General features: G+C 46.5%; 1 protein-coding gene across 1 annotated transcript in view; it reads right to left on the bottom strand.

Annotated features, from left to right (window-relative positions):
* The window catches only part of BICDL1 (BICD family like cargo adaptor 1), a 49,008-nt gene extending 32,064 nt beyond the window's left edge, over positions 1-16,944 (bottom strand). Inside the window, exons 1-2 of the mRNA XM_014253658.2 lie at positions 16,624-16,944; positions 11,850-12,065 (exon numbers count right to left, since the gene is read on the bottom strand). Coding sequence (XP_014109133.2) covers positions 11,850-12,065; positions 16,624-16,944 — 537 coding nt within the window. The remainder of the gene's footprint in view (positions 1-11,849; positions 12,066-16,623) is intronic.
* Between the last annotated feature and the right edge of the window lie 1,179 nt (positions 16,945-18,123).

Raw genomic sequence — 18,123 nt, 5'->3', positions numbered from 1 at the left:
GACAAAACAATTCCTCTAGGCCTAAAACTCAAGGATACCCTACAGCCTCAGGCCCTGAAAAGTATAAAGAAAAGTGAATTGGGGGGAAGCAAACTGGGGGTAAATGACTTCATTACCTGAAGCTATAATTGGAGGATTAACCCCTGATATGCAAACAGACCAAACTTATTTCTGTCTGAAAAGCTCCTCCATCTTGAGTATAGCCTCTGGGAGGCTTTTGACTATTCCAGGTGTATCCATTGAAGTCCTTTAATAACTACTTATTCTCTTAATCTTGTCCAGTTTCTGTTCTAGGCAGCCACTCCAAGGCATCATGGGGAGGGGCAGACAAGGCTTTTACAGTGCTGTGAGTTCCCTGTCCAGCCACCTGCACTCTGTAGCATCAGCAGAGCATACACTAGGATAAACAGTATAAAGAAGCCATTTCAGTCTGACAGAGGCTTAATGAAAACTGACAACTCCATGTGCTTGAAATATTCACAGGTGCCTCATGCAAAGGTCTCAGGTGCCAAGTGATGTGAGGGGAGGGAAGAGTAGAGATGGTGGTGTACAGGTACTCACAGGCATGGAGGTGTGTGTGCTTTGTCAGTGGCTTTACAGCCAGCCTGCTCATTCCTCCACGCTGCAGGGTGAGCCCAGCTGCACCACAGACACCTGGTTCTGGGTGCTTGTGTCACATCCACTGAGCTGTGGGTAGGGTTAGCACCACGGCCTACTTTGTATGTGGGTCTACACAGGCACTTTGGTAAATTCTGCCACTTTCCCTGACCTGGGGTGGCTTATAACTCTGCTTAGGGAGATTAAAAGAAGCCAGAGAATTAATATCTTCATTTGAACAAGTTCATGCTTGGAAAGGCTTCTGCACTGTTGGTTTCACACAGCAAAATGTTTTCTTGGCAGGGCGTTCCCTGGCTGTAAACAGGGTCAGAGATTGTTGGAGGAGGCCCATGTCTGGGACCAGGAGTATTAAAGGTGTGTGATCTGGAGCTGTCCCACACTGGACAAATCTTCCCTTCCTGTGCTGAAGTCAGGCAGTGATGTGAAATGAGGGAGAAAGATGCCTGTCTCCTTCCCCCTCCCCCAGTTTGACCTTCTTAAGTCTCTGATAGTGTCTCTTGATGGAGGATTAAGAAGGATGGGAAGACAGAAGGAATTTCCTAAGTTTTCAATGTCTGATGCAAATAACTCCTTTGAAAGGAGGGAGATGCTGAGAGCCAGCCTGCAGCTGATGGGCTGTCTCGTGATGCCAGAGTTAATCTGGGTAAGCAGAGATTAACTGAGCTGCTGGATTGGATAATGTCTGAAATGGTTTATTGCAGCTTCTGCTGAGAAAGCAGACCAAGCCTACGAGACCCCTCCTTGTCTGCAGCTCTGCAGGGTGAGAGCCTGTGCCCATGGCAGCAGTGCCTCAGGAACAGGAAGGCCCCAGGAAGAGGTGGCATTAATGAAATCATCAATTTCATAAGCATTTGGCTGGACCCCTTAATGCTTCACTAAGAGTCTGATCCCTTGTGCTAAGGTGGAGAGGGAAATAAAGGCTAAGTGGCACAACATTTAGAGAGAATTTGTGCACAAAGTGAAGTACAACATCCAGTAAAGCCTAGGGAAATAAATCTCTCTGGAATAGAGGCAAACCTACAGGAATAATTTGAGTTGGCAAATCCCTGTGCAACTTCATAGCCGATCAATATATGTTATTTAGACAAACATCACACTGTTACATTCTACCAATGATCTCTTATGAGCAAACATGGCCATTCCAGGCTTTCCCATTTGGCTTCTAAACATAAATCTGTTGAAAAGTACAACTCCCACAAAACCTGAGTCTATTCAAGCATTTTGAATAATTCCCTGTTTACATTTGTTTTCACCCTTTCATTACTTTATGTCCATGTAGAGTTAAAATGCAAGTCAGTTCCAAAGCCTTTGAGATCACACATTCCTTGTGAGTATTCTGTCAGGTTTCTCTGCCTCATTCTTTAGTATTCATAAATAGCAAGAAGACATGACCTGATGTTAGTCAAACTCTTGCCTGCATAAAAGGGAAACCTCAGAAAGTCTCTCAGACTCAACTCTGCCTAGCTCTTCTTGTATCAGTGCAAAAATTGACCAGCCATTCCTGACTGGAGTCTACTTGGCCACCTCCCAAAAGTTTCCTTTGATGGAGACCTTGTAGAGTCTCTGGGCTATCTCCTCTACTCAGCCAAACTTACAGCTGTTTGGTTTTTTTTAATATCAGTCTAATTCTTGTCCTGCAATTCATACACACTGCAGTTTATGTAAGAGACATGAAGAATAAAGCTTATACCCAGTCAAGGAGTAATGTCTGAGCACTAGCTTTACCCAGTTATGTTGTCAGTGCGAGACATTGAGCACTAAATTCCTATTCCACACCTTAAAAACAAACAAAAAGCCCCACCCTAGTTCATCCCCATTCTATAAGATCAAGAGAAAAGCTCAAACTCTTGTGTACTCTACCTGAGTGGAGAGATTTTTCATTCACTAGGGTTTTGTTTATTGTTTTACACTGACAATTACTGCCTAGTCAGTGTCTCAGTTTCCTGGTGTTCCAATAAAATCTATGCCAATGACTTGCTAACCAAGTAAACAAACAACGGAGAACTCTTTAGATACTTCTCCAAAAGGTGCCCTTCTTTTAAAATTTGTGGGTGTTTTTGTCCTGAAACACTTCACCTGCAAAAGCAATTGTGTCTATGGATCTCTTCCATAAATACAGACCCTTCCCTCCAGCAAGTCTTGAGGTTTGTACCTGTCTAATAGTCCTGGTGTGAGTGACAAATCTGCTGGTCTACACCTGAATTGTAGAATTCTGTTCTCCTGCATCTGGGCTTGTTGACAACCAAGTACAATGGTGCTTTGTTCAACAAGTAACCAGGAACAGCTCAGGCTAAATAGTTGCCAAATGGAACAGCTTTTTAAGAGCACCCTTGTCACTACAAAACGGTGCCAAGTCTGGAAGTGGATTCAGGAACAGACTTTAAAGGATGTAGAGAACAAAGCAGTCACAAGGTTACATTTCGTTATCTTGGTGCACTGAAGTGCAAAGGAACTGAAGAATTCCATTTAAAGGCAAATCCAACAGCTACCCAAACATCTGCAGGTCTTGTAACTGTTCTGTGAAAGCTCTACATCTATGACACATCTGCATGACTGTACTAATCTTGGTAGAGTTACAACCCAGCTGAAACTATGCAAGCAGTCCTTCCTTTCAAAAATGTTCCTTCCATGCTTCAACATTAGAACCTTCCAGGGAAGAATAGTTAGGAGAGGGCAAGAATAGTTAATGGAATTGTTCCCAACACTTCTGACCTCAGCAGTCCCCTCTCAAACACTGTCAGGGATCCCATCTATGATGGAAATCTGTTGCAGGTCTTGGAATCTACAGAACTGAGCCTCTGCATAAGTATAACTACCGAGATTGTGAGGCCAGCCTGTATCTCCTCCAAATTAAATGCTCTCTTGGGCTGCTTAGGAGCAGCCTTTTACTCCAGTTGCTCTGACATGCAGGTCCCTTGACTTATGTCCTCATCTGTCAGCTGTTTCCTGTTGTACCCTTGCCTCTGGATACAGTTGTTTCCCTATCTGAGGTGGCATTTCCCATCCCTGGGTAGTGTTGCCAAGCTCAAACCAGCTTTGTATTGCACTTTGGCAACCAGAAATCAACAGGAGTGTCTTGCTGATCCTGTATCTCTGCTCAAAACAAAGTAGGTTCTGCTAAATGCCATTCTAAACAAAATGTTAGTTAAGCTTTAGGCTGTTTTGCAAGAGGCCTCTGATTTCATGGGTAATCAGAGCACCCAATACAGCTGGCAAAACCCCCTCAGTGTAGAAGAGACTTCCCTCTTGAGCTATTGTCTACTAAATTGCATTTAGAAAAAAGCAAGCCTGCTGGAAAAAAAGAAGGAATTTGAAGACTTTCATTATAAGGTGTGCAAACCTTATAACCCAGAATGGGTCTTTAAAGATCAAATGCTTTTAATTGGTTTTTTCTTACATAGCTGTTTGCAAAGCTTTCGATCATGTTTGTCCCTGGTTCTAGCTAGCAATGCAGTGGCTGGATACAAACACCTTCTGTGTCCTACTTTCTAGAATCTCCTGGAGGAAGTGTTTACAGCAAGTGTGAATAAGCAGAAATATTTTGAAAAAATTTCTTCTGCCCATGTGTTCCTACCTCTGAGCTACTGCATAATAAAACAATTCCAATAAACAACCTGGATGTAAACAGAATAGCCACTCGAAATTTTTAGTACAGTGCAAGAGGGAAGGAAAGGACTCATTCAGAATTTTATCTTCTTACTCCAGGACGAGTTCAGCTTCAGTTTTACATTGGATTCTGGCCTTCAGACGTTCACAAATTAGTGGTGCTGCTGATGTCTCAAGACAGAAGCTTTGCATGAACTTTTGAAATCTCTTCTCAGACCACTTGCTGGAGGAAAAAGATGGGCTATGAGCTGGGCTTAGCTGAAGTGCAGGGAAGAAGCGTGTCTGGCTCACTAGCAGGGACTTTACACCTATGTGTATTTGTCCAAGAGAGTGCTCTGGACACTTGTTCCTGCAGATGTGCTGCCCAGTGAAAGAGGGTGGTGGTGAGACAGGAGCTGTGGCTCTGTGATGTCTCCCAGGGCAGCCTTTGCTGCTCCATCCAGGCACTTCAAGCCCCTGAGGGCGGGTGATGAGCTCTGGAGGCTAAGTGGCTTGGGCAGACAATCATTTCTCTGATGTCCCGAGCTGGACTCCCAGGAGATGCTCTGTGCCAAGCCCTGGCAGGGTCACCCTGCGTGGGCTCCTGATCTGCTTGCAAGGGGCTCCTTCCACCCAGGATATAAAATGTTTACCTGTCCCCCAGCAGGTTCGGGAGCTCATTGTGGATGGTACAAACAGGCTGCCTCGGGCTGGTACAGCTCCAGCGCGATTCTGGGGGGGAAACTGCCGTGAGCAGAGGAGGAGAGGTGGGGAGGGGCCCGCGGGGGATGCAGAGGCGACGCGGGAACATGTCCTAGCAGCGAGCCGAACCCACGGGGGTGGCAGACGGGCCGCGGCCACCGCCCGCCCGCCTCGGACGTCACTAGTGCGTTTCCCTGCGTGTCCCTGGCTGTCGTGGCATTACAGGCAGAGAAATCACACTCGGTTGCCATGGTAACATCACCAGCTGGGACATGTCGTGCTGTCATCCAGCAACCAGCGAGGGGTCCCCGGGGATAGAGGGGATGCGCCACTGCCCCAGAGGAGCGGGAGGGTCTGACCCAGCCCCTGGGACCCAGGGATGCCATCCTTTTGCCCAGGAGCAGCAATGTGTGTAGTTCCATTGCCTTAACAGTAACTTTTTTTTTTTTTTTTTTAATAGTAGTTTAATCCTTTTCCTAGGGAGGGCTTTGCTATTCATTAGCCCCTGTTCTATTCCATGCACAGCTTTAATAGAAGCATGAAATGTTCAAGGATTGGAATGGACCTTACAGATCACCTAGTCCCAACTCCCCCTGCCAAGGGCAGGGAATCCTCCCACTAGATCAGGCTGTTCCAAGCCCCGTCCAACCTGGTTTTGAACATTGCCAGGGCTGGGACTGCCACAACCTCCCTGGGCAACCTGCTCCAGTCTCAGCACCCTCACATGAGAGAATTTCTTTCTAATACTTAACCTAAATTTCCCTTCTTTTAATTTGTCCCCATTCCCCCTTGTGCTATCACAACAGCCCATCCTCTTTCTGCTCATTCCCTAAGTACCCATCAGCACTTAACACCAAAGGACTCAAGGGTAAAAAATCTTACATGAAATGAGTGTGTGCAAAATCCTTGGGCAAATTCTGTAGAGGTGCTCCCCATCACATTTGCTGAAATTGCTTCTTTAGCATTTCCTGCATTTATTCCTTGATGTCTGGATGGCCCTGTTCCTGTTGGGTCCACAAGTTCTGTGTGTCCTAAAACGGGGTTAACGGGTGCTGCAGGCTTGGACTGACTCTCTGCAGAAGGTCGAGCCTTTCTCCTTGTTCTCCCAGAGGGATGGTGGGTAAGTGCCACTCAGCAGTGACCTCAAGGTGTTTCTCCATTACCTTCTAGGGCACTGAATCATTTCACTGAAGGACTCTTCAGGTGAGAACACACAGCTGCACTCACGTCCTGTATTTACAGCTTTAGCATGGAAAGCCTCAGCACTCCAGGCCTGATGTGGCATGAAGCTGAATTATTAACAAGTGCTCTCTGCTAGAGAAGCAACTGGAGAGAAGGAGCCCTTCTCATTAGTATTCCCTGGGTGATCAGGGATCTGGCTATGTGGCGTGAGGATCTGCTGATGCTCCAGAGGGGTGGGGAGCTGGGGAAGGAGGTTACTGGGAGGTTTGCTGGAATCAGTGTTTGGCTCTGTCTGATGCTGGTGTCTGTTTCCTCTCACCACAGCATGTGTGACACGAGTGAGCCTTATGCCAGGCACAAAACAGTGCTCAAGGGCTGTCTGCCTTCCCCCAAGGAATGAGCAGCCCCACCAAAGCTGCCATGACAAGCAGGTACATCAGCTCCTTCAACAGGAAGCAGGGCTGCCTTTTCTCCTGCCATTTCCCCTTCCACTGAATTTAGACTGCTCAGTGGTGATGCAGGTGAAGATTTGCTATGCAGGACTCTGTGCTTGAGGAGTTCAGTATAGAGTTCCTTATAATAAGCTGCTCACTTAATAGGTCCAGTAAACACTTTGAAGAGCAAAACCTGGAGAGCTTATATGAAAAATAATTCAGTGTAGCGGCTGATCTGCACCTTGAAAAGTAGGGATAGTCAAAGCAACTCTTCTTTAGCCCAGGTTCACTCAGGATCTTTGTCTGGTTAAAAATAAACCCCTTGAAACAGGATTTTAATTCAGCCTGACTTGCCTCTGTGCTAAGGATGGAGCTCCCAACAGATCTCGCTGGGCTATATGACAACTTAATAAACAAGAAATTTAAGGAGGCTTGCATTAAGCACCTGTATAGATAAAATAAGGAATTAAAGACATAATTCATCATGCAGTTGCTACAAATCTCTGTCATGGTAAAAGCAGTGCATCTTGCCCAGCACACTTCTTCCAGTAGCTTTCTTTTTCAGTGAATAATCTGAATTTCTTAAAACCAACATTGTTGCTATGCTGATAGACCCAGCAACCAACCATTCAGAAAAATCTCTCCAAGTAAATAACTGACAACAGACCTGCCTCCCTCATGTGCTCTTGACTATAAAAGGATATATTTAAAATACAAGTAATTTGGAAAGGAGAATACACTATGGTCACCTTGTTCTTAAGTAAAAACCTGTTTCTTTCAAAGCAAAGCCAGGCAGTGCCTGCCAGCTCTCTAAAATACTGCATGTCAGAGCATGAAGTGTAAAACTTCAACCGAAATATTACTGAAAGGAGGGTTTTGTGGTTAGTAAATAATACCTCCTTTGGAGAATTGTGGGCTGGCTGCTCCTGTTCTTGCTGTAGCAGAGGGATTGACTGAAACACCTCATTCTTTGTAGCAGCATGCTGGCTCTAGATGCTGAGTGAATCTAAGGAGTTGGTGATTGAGGGCCCCTCTGAGGGATGCCACAGCAGCCCAATGCTCCTCTCTAAACACAAGGAGCTGTTTCAGCAGTGCAAGATGACACTCTTCCACTGCCCTGGGAAACAGATTTGCATTGCAAAAACTACCTGAGCCTGACATTGTGAAATCGCTCCCCTGGGCTCCATGTACCATAAAAGAAGCCCAGCTGAACTGGGAAGGATGAGCCTCGCCCAAGCTACACGCAGCAAACAGCTCCAGGAGCCAGAGCTGGGGAGCAGGAAATGTGTGGGAAAGCCATCTGGTGAAGGCACTCTGAAACAGCGTGGAAGTCTTTTTTCATTCACTTCCTGACAAAGTAGTAATATGTTGTCTCATTATAGGAAGATGACTGCTTGTTATTAGTATTTGCATTAGTAACTCCTAGAAGCCCAAAGGTGGGGACAAGACTCTTGCTGTGTTACCTGCTGTGGGCACACGTAAGAGGAGACCTTTCCCTATATACACTCCCCCATAAAAAAACAGAAAGCATAGGATTGTGGTTTTTGTGGATCTTTTCTTTTTTCTTTTTCTTTTTTTATCCTAGTGGGGAATTGAAACAGATGGGAGAGACTGAAGGAGCTGGAACAGAACATGTAATAATTCCCAAGCCTCGACTTTCTCAGCAGAACTGTTCTTTGACTCCTATACTTTAGCTCTGAGCAGTTCTGGTGAGTGGTTTGTACCCTGGCACACTGCTCATGAGGAGCTCTACAGTTCTCCTTGGTAAACTCGGTATTTAGCTTGGTGTGGACACACTGCTGAGAGCTCCTGCACCCTTTGCTATGCTGATGCAGGGGGAGGGAAATCAAAGCAATGTGCAGAAGGGATTTTAATCATCACGTAGCAAATTAAAAAATACTGTGGAGGTCTTAAACTTGCTCTTTGGCATTTCAATCACGTCTTTCACTATGTTCTCCCAGTCCAGCCAACCAAATTTTCCCCATGGTTTAATGCTGTTCTAACCTCAGGCAGTATCTTTGTTCTGCTAAAAGGAGAGAACCAAAGGCTGTATTTCAAGAGGAGGCAAAGTTCCTTATAGCCTACTTACTATTATTAGATATTTAAAATTCTCCTATATCACCACCTCATTGGAAGACCTCAAACCATTTTAAGGACCTTATTTTAGCCTCTTGGTGACAGAGGCAAGAGGCTAATTTTTAGATACTGGAACAGACTTAAAATTCCTATCCTTGAGTTTTCCTTATCAGTCTTTGCTAGAACTGTACATGGATTTTTTCAGTCCCAAGCATTAATTGCAAGACAGTTTTCCAGGTCCCCTTGCTGTCCTTGTGTGGGTGTGTGTGCTTGGCTGGTTGGCATTTGCACCAAAGATGCTTTAGACAATGTATGTGTTGGCTTTTCATCTCTGGGGAAGGCAGGGTTAAAAAAATGTCCTAAAGACTAATTAGTTGCTGAAAGTATGGCAGCAGCAGGAAGGAGGAGGGGCAGGATGAAGGAGATGGTGGCTGCTGCCCTGCTTTGAGGTAAAAGAGGCTGAAGCCCAGGGAATCCAGAAGAAACAAGCAGGACCATGTGGGCTGGCAGCTCCTGAGGCTGACTGTCATTTGGCACGCAGAGCCTAGTGCCAAGGGGATACCTTCTCCAGGACAGAAATTATCAAGTGTTGCTAAATGGGGCCATGAGGTGTTAATTGCTAAAATCTGTAGAAATTCAAATTTAAGGACCCAGTATCTACTAGTGTAGAATGACTCTACCAGAGAGAAGCCTGTCCTTGTGTCCTGTGAGTGCAGCAGGATATAGAGTGTTGGACAGGGCAGACTTGAGGTTCTGAATAAGACTTTCATCACTTTATCCCAGACTTCTCATAACCCTCTGCTCCCAAACAACCCATGGTGACATAAATGCAGAACCAGGAACACAGGGAGGACACCAGCAACACCTGAAAGGTCACAGAAGCTGTAAGAGCACTTCTTTGTAGGACTTTTCCTCTCCCAGTGCTCAGTTCATGATCCCAGGCGAGACTCCAGCCTATGGCAGTATGGCTGTGGGCAAGCACATCCACACAGCTCTTATTTGTCCTTTTTATTAACTGGAAGCCTAAGTGGTAACAGGGGCCAGAACTACATGGGTGCAGGGTTTAGGCAGTGCCACTGCCTCAGGAATTACATGTGTAATCTCTTCAGAATAAGAGACCAGACACATGAGACTGCAAATACACTATAGAGCAGCATATATGGAACATTAAGTGCCAGGAATCAAGTGCTAATATAATGCTGGAATTTTAAAAAGTCTCAGCTAAAGCCCTGAAAATGACAAGATTGTTCCCCACTCTCTTTCAGTTTGTTCAGGTTTTCCTGACTGTGGGAAGACTGTTTACACCCTTGCTATACCCATTGCTGTATTTGACTCACTGGCAAGTTTTGGCCAGGTGACAAAGTCAATAAGCACTGAATCGTGTCTTGGTAAACATCAGCTCTGTCTCTATCAGAGCTTATCTGCATTGGAGAAAAACTGTCCTCCAAGCTGGGAGCAGGGCTGGGCTGGAATGGGAAGGGTAGCACCAATACTCAGCATTTTTTAATGTGGCAGTTCTGAAGTGGGCCAATGAAAACCATTTCTGGAACTAACAGGGAGTTAATGGAACAAAATCCATGCTTGGACACCACATGATGGTTGACTTCACTTGGTGGTTCCTCTGTCAAAGCTTTGTGGAGTGTCTCTCTGAGCATCTGGCTGTGAGAGGTTCCTGTAGCACAGGTATCTTATGAAGATAATCCCATGTGGTTTACAAGCCTAAAACAAGCTGTCTGGTTTGCCTCTCCTACCTTCTAGTCTGTTCTTTCAGTTTATGCTTATGCTGGGACCATAACAAACCTTACATTCCCCAGGCAGTGAGAGAAATCATACATACACAGAAAATTACTGAGTCACCAGACATGATGGGAGCCAAGTTCTTAGTCCTGGATAAGAAACCTGACACAATACAGGGCTTGTGCAATACTGGATGGAAATTCTCATCCATGATCTGTATGGAATATGCTCTGTCCAGCGAAAAGGTGAAAGATCTGTCACTCACTTGGGACACATTGCTTTAAAAATATGGATAAACTTAGCAACACTCCTGAGCTAAGGAAGATGAAGTATTTTTTGTTTGATGGTTTTTTTTAAAGCCAGTTAACCAAATTGGACTAAGTGACTTTTTTAATCCTTGACAGGAAAATCTACAGTGGAATGAGGAATGATTTCCCCAAGTGTCAGTACATTAATACCCAAGACTTGCTCTTCTCACCTCCAGAGGCACTGGACAGCTGCATACACAGCTTGAGTGAAGACCTGTACATTTGCCCCTCTTCAGAGTCCTCTGATTCTAGTGTTGTGGTTGAGGTGTCCACCCTCCCAGAGGCAAAATCCCCGTGTCAGCCCCAGAGACTCAGCTCTGACAGAATCTAGTCTGAGAGGTGTTCTTACAGTGTGAGATGGGCCTCTTCAGCATGAATCTGTGTGTGTGTGTTTTTGTTCTATGCTATTTTGGGAATAAGCAACTGATAACAAGCAAATGCTTTCGTCTGCTGGAGTAACTGTGTTCTCAAGCATTAAAATTATGGTTTCTACTAACTGTCCAGTGGGGAGGAAAAAAATCAAGGTTCTTAATTCCAGAAGACAGGTTAGCTTCTGGGGGAAGGAGCCTGAAACTGTTAAGTCTTTTGCTGTCAGAAAGAAACTCACGCTGCAAGTATTCAGTCAATTAGGCTGATTTGTAGCAGCCTCACTATAAATCCTCTTTCATTCAGAGGCAAGTTAAGCTCTTTGATGAAACATGGCATTCCAAGGAATTTCAGTAGGTTCTCACACATATAACCATGGCAAAGTTACCTGTACTGACACACCATCTGACAATGACATGGTATGTTCAATTCTACAACATTACAGCTGATGTATCTCAGAAAAGGGAGGCCTGCAAAAAGCCCTTCACCCCACTGTTGCAGATTAGCCTTCTTGCATGCTACATTTGTTCAGCCTATTAGTAAATTAGAAACAGATTTTCTAAATCAGTTCTAGATACAAAAACAGTTGAGACAACTATGCAGTAAATGACCACTCAACCCAGAAACACAACTGTTTTGACAAAGAAATGCATCACTCCTGAGAAGCGTAAAATCAGTTTAAAGGCAGTATGTCTTATCGGGGCACCTGTGTAACACGACCAGAGGCAGAACTGTTTGTTTCCCTACAAGTGGGAGCTTTCCCACTCCTTTGCCCCAGAGGGGGATGACAGCAGAGCTGTGACCCTGTCCCGTGCCCAGCTGTGCCACCCAGCTGACTCACCCTGCTGAGCTGGTCCAGGAGTCTTTGGTTCTGCTCGGAGAGTTCCTGGACAGCGCGCGTCTTCTCCCGGTCGGCTTCGCGCAGGTGGACCTGCTGCTTCTCCAGCTCATCCTGCAGCTGCTTCACGTCACTCTCCAGTTCAGACACCCTTCCTTCCCACTCTCCCTCCTTGTTCTCAAATCGCCGCCGCAATTCGTGTTTCTCTTGTTCCAGGTGCTAAATGATGGGAGGGGAAGAGGTTAGGAAGGGAGGGAAAAAAGGTGAATGTCTCCTTTTCCTCATCTCTGCTAGGCTAAAACCCTGTGCAGGAAAGAGAAGGGTGCTTGAGTGTGACAGTGCCATGGAGATGGCAATTCCACATCAAGGCAGGTCACTGGCACTACAGCCATTTTCCATTTCCAGCAACTGGCCTGTCCTTGGCCACTGGAGTTCAGCACATTGAATTTTTACTGAAATAACTGCCAAAAGAGTAAAGTAGGCTGCATGTCAATAGGCAGAATATATAGGTCAGACAGAGCAATTGATTTAGCAGAGCCCAGCTTAACTCCAAAGCAATATTTCAGTGGTCAGTGGCATAATTCTTTTAAAATTGCCTTTATAGTCAAAATATACAAACTGTATACCCTTACTGTTGATGAGGAATGTAGATGAGGCATCCTTGTTGTCATACGGGTCTCATGAACAACAGTTGAATCATCTATCCGTTTGTTCTCTCTATTCCTGACCTAATTAGTTGTCTGAGAGTTTGATAGTGCACAGTAACTCCATTGTTTGATGCAGTCCGCTCTGGAATGGCAATGGATGCAATGAACTGGTTGCTATAGACATTATGTATGTGCATGTTCTGGGTTCAGGTTTCTTAGAAACCACTCTCAGTTCTGTAGATTCTGCTCTGCTTTGGATTGGCTGGAAAATGAGGGACAGCACAAATCTGGTGAAACTTTTGCATGTTTTACAAGCTCAGTTAAATGAGGGCTTGACTCAAAAATCAGGTCAAAGCAGATTTATGTTGTGCCCATTTGAAAGAATCCTAAACTCTGAGGTTGAATTTCCCCTGGTGACTGGAGACACATTTACTTTCAGAACAGTCACAGACTGGGGACATGGGCATGTCCCAGGATTAGCAGGGAAACCTAAAAAATGGGAGTCCTCTCCTTGTTGGTTGTCCTCTGATCCCCAGCATAATCTCCTGTGGCTCTCTATCAGGTTCCCCAGTCTTTAAGAAATGTGTCTTAGAAAAGAACAGAAACACACTGGGCCAAACACTGGTAGCACTTGCCTATTTCTCCCAGGTGAATTGTTCCCTGGTGAACAATTCCCATGGCACTTCTGATAGGAGGGAAAAATAAACCTGCTAGGCGGAAAAGAAAATTGCACTGCATTTATGTGAAGTGGCTTTTTATTGCTTGTTAGAAACACAGGCTGTGAGGGGGCTGTTTCCCCTGGGTGCCTATTGCTGATGACACACAGCCTCCCTGGCAGGGTCCCTGTCACCTTCCCAAGCAGGTCTGAATGTCAATACCCTCCAGTTTCTCTCCAGCCCTCTGGCCTGTGTATTGCTAATCTTCCACCATTTTTTTGCTCTGCCATGCAGATGCCATGTTCTCTCCTTCTTCACCTGGTCCCCAAATCCTCTCTAATGCTCACTCCAGCTCAGTGTAAAAGCACATTGCTTGTGCCCTTCCAAATCTTTCTGCAAATTACGGACTTTCATGAAAAACCCTTAAATATGAGGGAAAGTTGATTAAAAACAGTGGCCCATAGCAGAGGATTTCCCCATGTTTCAGACACTAAAAGAGTGAACATCCTTGCAGATGAGAGCTAAGCAGTAATATAAATATTTTAATGCAGTAAGTAGGCCTGAGATCCCAGCACCTGGCCTGTGACAACCATTGCAAAGAAATCCTGTTTGTAGTCCAAGTGTGGCTGGAGCAGCCACAATTTCACTTTCAGCAGCACACTGAAAATTCTGTCTTTTATAGCTCTGCCTCTTTCACTGCTAGGCAACGTTTAGAAAGATCCAGGGCCTTCTCTAAATGGAAAGTAGAACTTCAGCCTGCTGAGAAGCAGCACTGCAGCTGAAGTGCCCCAGACACCCAAATGTGATTTAGAAGCCACTGATAAGCCTTGTCAATCATTTAAAAAGCACTTTAGTCCTTCACTGCAAAAGGAAATCTCCGCTACACACAGCCCAAATAAATGGCCATCACAAAGACTGGTGCTAGAAAGAGGTGAAGAATATCAAGTTCACTCTGTTGTGACAGAGGAACCAGAACAGAGCAGTGGGGCACGGAGAGGCTGTTGCAAAGACGAGAACCCAGACGAGATGTGTTGACTGGTCCCTCCTGCTTCTGCCAGCAGCCATCTCCCCTGGCCTGCCCTCACCCCAGCACCTTCAGGGCTGCAGATCTGTTTTCTGATAGGGAAAATTGCTGTCCTCAGTAGGGGAGTTTCTTGTTTCCTGAGTGTCTCTCCATTCACCACCTGCTCATTGATTTTTACACAGAACTTACAGCTTTCTAGAAGATGTTTTTCTCTGAAAACAGCTTCTCTTCAACTTAACTGAGCCGGGCTAGTCCCCATCTGAAGAGATGAAAGCAAGTGGGAGTTTCCCAGCTGATAAAGAGGGTTCATATTGTAAAATGCTAGGACACGGCAAGCTCCTCTGTGGCAGAGGAACAGCAGTATTAACTGCTTTAATCCCTTACAGGGGATAAAACTGTCTAGGATCACATATCAGAATTTATTACAGAACTTCAATTTCATGATTAGAAATAAATTTAAATTCAGGCTGTGAAGTGAAAGGTTTGCCAGAGTAGGTGTATGGCAGAAATGCTGTACCTCAGCAATGAACCCACAAAACTAGAACATATTTAATCTTGAGGCAAAGCCTCCAATGAGCAGACCACTACCTTGGCTGTTGTGAAATTGAGAGGCTTCCCTGAGCTCTTGTAACCAATTCTGAACTGTGAACTGGGAGAAAACATCTCCTTCTCAGTGCTACTTAAACATCATTATATCAGGTTGTCACCAAGGATCTCATCTGAGACTTTGCTTCTTGTCACTGTCAGAAAGTTCTCAGCATAGGGAAGGAGGGAACAGCTGTGAGTCCTTCCTCTCTGCTCCTCTGTAATTGAAAAGCTTATTGTGAAATTTTATTCACTTCAGTGGCAACAGGAGGAGGCCAAGATTTAATCTGCAGAGACTGGGATTATCAAGCTTGTGTTTTAGAAGATTAATGTTGAAATTTGATTTTTTGTATGAAGCAGCACTGGGTTAAATTTGCCAAACCCAGTGGAAAAAAAAAATTACCTTTAAGTACCCCTCTCAAATGGGTAGCCTGGAAAATAGCAATCTGTTATTCCACTGGGAAGTTAGGGTGATAGTAATGGGATGAAAATATGTGAACAGTTGGTTGTGTTTACAATCTCTTCATTTACCTTCTGAATGGGCCTGTGAGAGCAGAGATAAACATTTGTGTGATGTTATTTAAAGTACTATAAAGTCATAGTTTCTCTCCTCTCCTTTTCACCTCTACATTTTGCAAACAGTGAGTCGTATTTGAGGCTCCTGAACTCCCTAAGAGGCAGCTCAGTGGGTACCTAAAATTGAGCGTTTTTCCTTTAACAGTAGGAAAGGTTCTACTCCAACTCCTAAGCAAAACCATTATCAGCACAATACCACATACCTGCTTAAAGATCAACGTGGAAATATCCACTCTGGCAAATTTTAATACTCTGGGAAATTCTAATCTGATAAACAGAGACACTAAGCAACAATTTGAGCAAATATCACCTTCACTATTTTTCTATCAGAATAGCAAAGGCAGAGAGATTCCCCCGCAAAGAGGAAGGGATCAGCTGAGGTAAAATGACAAGTTTAATAAGAGAGAGGGATTTTTGTCAGGAGAACAAAGGGCATTCAGAAATTTCACAAATCCTCTTGAACTTGAGAAATGTTAAGTCTGTTAGGAAGGAATACAGGACTGTGCAGAAAGGGCTGGTCCACGGCTGTGACTTGAAATGTGAATGTTAATCCAGCATTGTTCAAACTCTCTCCAGAAAGGTGAGAGAGGCTTTTCTCAGCCTTCTAAGCAGTATTACTTATTGGAAGAAATAGAATTTCAAGGGTAGCTCTGAAGAAGAGTGAATAATAGTGCCTCTCACAATTGTGCAAGAGAGTTGTTCCAAAAAAAGCTGCCTGCACAAGTCTTTCTCTTTATAATACCTCTATTTTATCTTTAAAAATCAGTAAATAGCTCAATCCCCCGAGTTCCTGGCAAACAGCTCTCTCCAGATACCTGTAGGCATTTTTCAGAGCAAACAGCTAACAGCGATGTATCATTAGGGCTTATCTCCTGCCATGCCTAAAGCCTTAGCTGCAACAGCTTAAGCATAAGGGTCACATATGCTCTGTAGCTATATACCTGCTGTGCAAATTTAACTTCCGAGGTATTTCTGTGACGAGATGAGCCACGCACATCTCTCCCAGGTGGTCCTGGGGCAGAAAAGCCCGTTCTGCAGCCCGGCAACGTCCCCACACGCCGGCTCTGGGCCGGGGGGAGCGGGGCAGAACGGCAGCTTTGCCTTCCCCAGGCCTCGCAGGCATCGCTCAGACCCTTTCTTCCCCGTCACGGCCACAGCGAGTCCCGTGGGCTGCCGGGCAGGGCCCGCGCCCGCCGCCCGCCCCCGGCGCTCGCCGGGGAAGGGGCCGCGTTGCGCGGGGAGAACCCGCGGCCGGGGCCGGGGCCGGGCGGAGCGCGGCGGGGTCTCACCTCCAGCTTGTCGGTGAGCTCCTTATGCATCCTCTCGTACTGCCGGCTCATGTCCTGGTTGCGCTCCAGCAGCGCCTTGCCCAGCCGCGCCGCCAGCACCAGGTCCTTCTCCTTCTGCCGGATCAGCGAGAGCAGCTCGGGATCGCGGGCGGCGGCGGCGGGCGGCGGCTCCGGCGGCTCCCCGGCGGCGGCCAGCAGCGCCAGCTCCTCCTCCAGGGCCAGCTCCAGGGCGGCGGCCCCGGGCGCCCCCTTGCCGCGGGCGCTGCCCGCCTCCGCCGGTGCTGACCCGGGGGCGGGCAGGCGCAGGCACGGCGCCGACATGGCCCTGCGCGCCGCCGCCGCTCCGCTGCGCCCCCCGCGCCCGGCCCGCGGCTGCGGCGGCTGGGCGGGGAGCGCCGCCGCCCCCGGCCCCCGCCCCCCGGCGCCGGGGCCCGGCAGCGCATCGCCACCGCCACGGCCACCGGCGCAGACACTGCCACCGCCACCGGGCACGGGCCGCGCGGGGGAAACCGGCTCCTGCTGGCCCCGGCTGCAGCGGGCAGGTCTCGCCTCTTCTGCCGCAGGCCCAGACCAAAAATCCCCCCAGAACATCGGGGAAAGCCCAAGGAGGGAATTTGGCACCCCCGAACGGCACAGCGCGTTCTCCCCGCTCGCCGCCAGCTCCCCCAGAGCTCTAGTGGGGATCTTTTGGTTGCCAGAGCAGCTCTCGGGATCTTTGTGCTCAGTAGTTCACCCCGGAGAGCTGACTACAGCTTCCAACAGCCACCGGGGCTTGCTTTCAATTTCAGAGTGTTTGGGATGTTCTCGGGTAACGTTTGTCCTAAAGGTACCCCCAGTGAATGTTGGGAGTTGTAGTCAGTTCAGCTCCAAGCACTATTCCCTCTATTAGGGGCAGGACTGGTTGGGGTTTCAGTTTTGGTTTTGTTGATTTTCTTAGATCTCCTTAGATCCCAGTACAGAAGGGAGGCTGAGGCAGAATACAGCTGCATAAACCAGTATATTGTCCCATTTGCTAAATTCCCTCAATTTCTGATTATACTTTATTTTCAAACAAGGCTTTAATAGTGATTGCACAAAAAACAATTTAAAGGAAACTTGTGTTTTTGAGATTTATAACAATTCCTAGATTCTGCAGAAAGGAATTATAAGTTTCACAGTTTTTTCCTTTGTACATTGCTTTCTTGGGGCTTGTTTTCCTTTCCTTCACTTAGACCTTGTTCATCTGTAAGCAATAGCCCAATAAATCAGTCCAAGGATGTTTTTGGCTGGGACAGTTGGTGACTGATGCAGTTTTCAGGCAGGGCTGGTTCCTGCCTCTTGTCAGACCCAGGGCCCTGGAGAGCTGCTGATTATTTGTAACAGTTAGAACTTGAATTGTGGGGATGCAAACTTCCCTCTGGCCATCTGCCACTGGGACTTTGCCTTTCGTGCGTGGGGATACATCCCAACAACCCAGCTGGGGGGACCTGTTGATGCTTGGCCTTTTTCCTGGCAGCATCA

Source organism: Pseudopodoces humilis, chromosome 20 (assembly GCF_049639895.1).
Source record: "Pseudopodoces humilis isolate 2021_Gansu_Grassland_sample_001 chromosome 20, ASM4963989v1, whole genome shotgun sequence".
Classification (NCBI taxonomy): Eukaryota; Metazoa; Chordata; class Aves; order Passeriformes; family Paridae; genus Pseudopodoces; species Pseudopodoces humilis.
The sequence above is the reverse complement of the archived record's forward strand: the minus strand, read 5'-3'. Positions and strand labels throughout refer to the sequence as shown.